At 37.8% G+C, this 5,370-nt stretch overlaps 1 protein-coding gene across 1 annotated transcript; it reads right to left on the reverse strand.

The window, feature by feature from the left end:
• Positions 1 to 4,214: 4,214 nt before the first annotated feature.
• On the reverse strand, positions 4,215 to 5,150 carry LOC143603428 (uncharacterized). Its single transcript, XM_077080216.1, has one exon. The coding sequence runs from the start codon at positions 5,148 to 5,150 to the stop codon at positions 4,215 to 4,217; it is 936 nt and encodes a 311-aa protein (XP_076936331.1).
• Positions 5,151 to 5,370: the final 220 nt, after the last annotated feature.

A 5,370-nucleotide genomic window follows, 5' to 3' on the forward strand; every position in this document is an offset into this window, starting at 1 on the left:
TTATCCATAGAAGGAACTCTATATATTATCCATAGAAGGAACACTGTATATAAGTTATTATTTAATAATATTTATGTAAGGAGCTAATAACTTCCCTTGACGATACTTGCAATATCCAAAGATCGTTCACGTACCGACAAGCTTTCATTCTCATTCAAGACATATATAGATAACATATAAATCATACATGGCATACACTTATCATTTTAAGGTAAGTGTATTAACTATCACATCGAGTATGCACACAACCCCGAAAACATAACAAGGAATGGGGCTAGAAACTCACCTGTCTCCGGTTTCCTTCTGTGTTAATAGTGATTACTTTCTTCAATTGAGCACGACCAACTGTCCATTAATTACACGTATCGATTTACTAATCCTATACTCTTTCTTTAGGTTGCACCAGAAATGGTTAAGTCTGGTCTATTCTTTGTATTTTATTGGTATTAGAATACATTAGTGTTAGCATTCAACTTGTATTAGAATACCTTTGTATTCAAATGGTATATGATTAGAATACATTTGTATTCTAATGATCACATTGTAATCTAATGTCACATTGTAATCTAATTCATGAATTGTAATCTAATGATAGATTGTAAGCTAATGATACATTGTAAGCTAATGCATGAATTGTAATCTAATGATAGATTGTAAGCTAATGATACACTGTAAGCTAATGCATTAATTGTAATCTAATGATAGATTGTAAGCTAATGATACATTGTAAGCTAAAGCATGAATTGTAACCTATTGATAGATTGCAAGCTAATGTACATTGTAAGCTAATGCATGAATTGTAATCAAATGATACATTGTAAGCTAATGATACATTGTAAGCTAATGCATGAATTGTAATCTAATGATAGATTGTAAGCTAATGATACATTGTAAGCTAATGCATGAATTGTAATCTAATGATACATTGTAAGCTAATGCATGAATTGTAATCTAATGATAGATTGTAAGCGAATATAAAGATTGTAAGCGAATGAGCTGTTGGTTATTTAATGTATTCGAATAGGCTGAACAGCTCGGGGTTCTCTTATCACCATATTTATTATATTTCAAGACTTTAATACCTCTTTATAGCTTGGTATTAACCATAAACATTCCTTTAACCATTTTTGGCCAAAACTTGACCCGAGTGACCATAAAGTTTGAACCTTCAGGCTAAAGATGTCCAAACTAGATCTAGGGTTTCTTTAAACGAGCCGTAACCTTAAACGTGTTAATCTAGTTCATTTTAAACGTCAAGTTTGTAACTTTATGGTTCGTTTAGTCCCGATCTACTCTAGTTTTATTTTTAAAAACAAACCATTCATAAAAACATAATCTTTAAAGTTAAAGAACGTACCTTTATTCGTTTTTAGGTTATGGTTTAGCTTGGTGATAAACTTAAATCTTGTATCTTGCTTGTAGGGTTAAGATTTATCAAGATTTAGGCTAGGTTCAATCTCGAATCTTCTTCTTCTCACGGCCGTATAGAGAGGTTTATGTGTGTTTGTTTTGAGTGTGTAGGGAGGCTATGTTGTAGAGATGGATAAAAGTGGAAATGATTAGGGTTTAAGGGGTATTTATACTCCCTTAAGCCCATGGACCTATGGCCCATCTTTCCTTTTTTGTCCACACTTATTCCATTTAATTAGCCTATTTAACCTTCCATCTTTATTATTTTATTAAATCTTTATTATTTCTCTATTAATCCGAGTAAACTATTATGCCATAATTAAATAATGTATTAAATATTATTCTAGGAAATTTCGGGATGTTACATCTTGAATGGTCCAACGTATCGGGGACTCAGCTTTCCTCTTTTCCCAAATCTGATCACTCCTTTCCAGGGTGAGACTTTCAACAGAACTTGATCTCCCGCTTGGAATTCCAATGGTTTTCTACGATTGTCAGCATAACTCTTTTGTCGGTCTGCTACAACCTTCAACCTGTCTTTAATCTGGAAGACCCTGTCGGTGGTATCCTGAACAATTTCAGGTCCTGTTAGTTGCTTTTCTCCAACCTCAGCCCAACAAAGAGGGGATCTACATTTCCTCCCGTATAAAGCTTTAAACGGCGCAACCTTAATACTGGAGTGGTAGCTGTTATTATAAGAAAATTCAGCTAACGGTAAATGAGTATCCCAACTTTTGCCGAAATCGAGAACGCAAGCTCACATCATATCTTCCAACATTTGAATGGTTCTTTTGCGTTGACCATCGGTTTGGGGATGATAAGCGGTGCTCATGTCTAAACGTGTGCCTAAGGATTCGTGCAGGGATTGCCAAAATTGGGAAATAAAAGGACCGTCTCTGTCAGAGATAATGGAAACAGGTACGCCATGTTTAGCCACAATCTCTTTCAAATATAATCGAGTTAACTTCTCTAAGCTATCCTTCGCGTGGATAGGAATGAAGCGAGCGGATATTGTTAATCGATCCACAATAACCCAAATAGAATCATGGTTATTGGGGGTAGTTGGCAGACCGGCCACAAAATCCATGGTAATCTTTTCCCATTTCCATTGTGGAATATCAGGCTGCTGTAACAGTCCAGATGGCTTCTGGTGTTCAGCTTTCACCTTTGAACATGTTAGACACCTGCTGACGTAAACCGCTATATCTCCCTTCATGTTTGGCCACCAATAGTATTCTTGGAGATCCTTTTACATTTTGGTGGATCGTGGGTGAATTGAGTAATTGGATTTATGCGCTTCATACATTACTAACTTTCGCAAATTTACATAACGTGGTATCCAAACTCAGTCGATTAAGTATAGTGTACCATCGGACTTTGCTATAAATTCACCCTCAAGACCTCGCAATCTCTCGGTTCTTATGTTCCGAGGTTTCAAAGCTTCTTTTTGTGCATCACAGATTTGAGTGGTAAGACTTGTTTGAATTGTTAATCCTAATGCACGGACACAAAGTGGTTTTTCTCTCTCTTTTCTACTCAGAGCATCAGCTACCACATTCGCCTTACCCGCGCGGTAGCGAATGTCACAGTCATAGTCGTTGACTAGTTCCACCCACCTTCGTTATCTCATATTTAGATCTTTTTGATCAAATATGTGCTGGAGGCTTATGATTGGTGAAGATTGTGCACTTGGTTCCATAAAGATAAAGCCTCCAAATCTTGAGTGAGAAGACAACTGCTCCTAACTCCAGGTCATGAGTTGTGTAATTTTTCTCGTGAACTTTGAGTTTTCGTGATGAATAGGCTATCACCTTATCTCGTTGCATAAGCACGCATCCAAGACATAATCATGATGCATCATAGTAAACTATGAATCCATCGGTTCCTTCTTGGAAGGACAGGATTGGTGCACTACATAACTTTTGCTTAAGTAATTGGAATGCTTCTTCTTGCTTTTCAGTCCACTCATATTTCTTATCTTTCTAGGTCAGTTGGGTTAAGGGTTGGGCTATAGAATAGAAATTCTTAATGAATCTACGGTAATAACCAGCTAATCCCAAAAATTGTCGCACTTCAGTGGGCGACCTTGGTGTCTCCTAATTCTTAATTGCATCAATTTTTGTTGGATCAACATGGATACCATTTTCATTAATTACATGCCCTAGAAAGTGGACTTCTCGAAGCCAAAAATCGCACTTAGAGAATTTGGCATATAACTTTTTTTCCTTTAGCAATTCTTGAATCAATTTCAAGTGTTGCTCATGTTCTTCCTTGGTTCGTAAGTAGATAAGTATATCATCGATGAATATTATCACGAATTTATCCAAGTATGGCTTACAAACTCTGTTCATAAGGTCCATGAATTCAGCGGGTGCATTCATTAGACCAATCGATATGACCAGAAATTCATAATGGCCATAACGAGTCTTGAAAGCAGTTTTATGAACATTTTCTTCTGCAACACGTAACTGATGGTATCCGGATCGCAAGTCAATATTTGAGTAGTAGCTTGATTCTTGCAACTGGTCAAACAAATCATCAATCCTCGGTAGTAGGTACTGATTCTTAATGATGAGTTTGTTCAGTTCTCGATAATCGATGCATACTCGAAAAGAGCCGTCTTTCTTTTTCACGAATAAGACTGGAGCTCCCCAAGGCGAGAAGCTTAGTCTTATAAATCCTTTGGCCGATAATTCCTGAAGCTGATTAGATAGCTCCTGCATTTCTGATGGTGCCAATATGTATGGAGATCGAGCTATCAGAGCGACATCCTGGACTATATCAATTCTGAATTTGAGTTATCGCTAGGGAGGTAATCCAGGCAAATTTTCAGGGAAAACTTCTGGGAAATCTCGAACTATACGAATATCTTCTATCCTTTGCTCTTTGGCTTTTGTATCAACTACATTAACAAGGAATGCCGTATATCCTTTGCGTAGCATCTTACGTGTTTTTGTGATACTGGAGAGTTTTAACTCGGGATTACATTGATCGACTTGGATGGTCAGGGATTCACCGTTTTGGATTGGTAAACGAACCAGCTTATCTGAACATATTATCTCGGCTCTATATTTGGACAGCCAGTCCATTCCTACGACTATATTAAAACTGCCTAGTTCGACGGGTAAGAGATCGATATTGAACTTATGGCTAGCTAACAGAATATTACAATTAAGCACGACTTCACTGGTTTCTATTAACTTTCCATTAGCAAATTCGATAGAGTAATTGGAATCTTTACTGGCTTCTATTCCTAACAGATGTTCGAATTGTTTGGAAACGAAGCTTAAGTCGGCTCCGGTATCGAAAAACACATAATCATAGTGATTATTGACAAGAAATGTACCGGTGATTACGGACGAATCCTTCGGGGCCCTTTTCGCGTTCATCACGAATGCCTTGCCCTTGGTGTTTTGACCTTTGAATTTAGGACAGTCTTTCCTGTAATGTCCTACAACACCACATTCGAAGCATCCCAGGTTTTGGTTTCCTGAACCGGATGGTATGATCTTGGCATAACAGTTGCGTGTCACGTGACCAAACCGGTTGCACCGATTGCATTTCCAACAATCACCGGTATGATTTTTCCCACACCTGTTGCATGAAGGTGTCTGTCCAAAGCTTCCTTCAGTTCCTTTCGTGTTAGCATCAAACATTCGTCCAGCTCCAAAGTTCCCCTTGAACTGTTCTCCGTGGTTCCCATTCCACTTCCTCTTGAATTCACCAGGTTTCTGATTCATACCGGTTGAATTTTGTTTGGATTCTCAGGAGCACTTTCTTTCTGGTATATTTCAGTATTCCCATGAGAACCACATTCTCAGTCATGGATTTTGCCAGTTCTTTGGTAGACTAGATAGTGGTTGGTTTAAAGGAGGTGACCATTCCTCGTATTTCGGGAGCTAAGCCCCAGATGTACCTATCTATTCGTGCATATTTAGGCGTGACCAGTCGTGCCAATGC

The sequence above is a fragment of the Bidens hawaiensis genome, unplaced genomic scaffold (assembly GCF_021521415.1).
Source record: "Bidens hawaiensis isolate Kalapana, Puna unplaced genomic scaffold, B.hawaiensis_p1.1 tig00061593_1, whole genome shotgun sequence".
NCBI lineage: Eukaryota > Viridiplantae > Streptophyta > Magnoliopsida > Asterales > Asteraceae > Bidens > Bidens hawaiensis.

Bases quoted from the DNA above. Each gene is read 5' to 3' on its own strand.
- LOC143603428 (XM_077080216.1), bottom strand. From the start codon at position 5,150: ATGAATCAGAAACCTGGTGAATTCAAGAGGAAGTGGAATGGGAACCAC.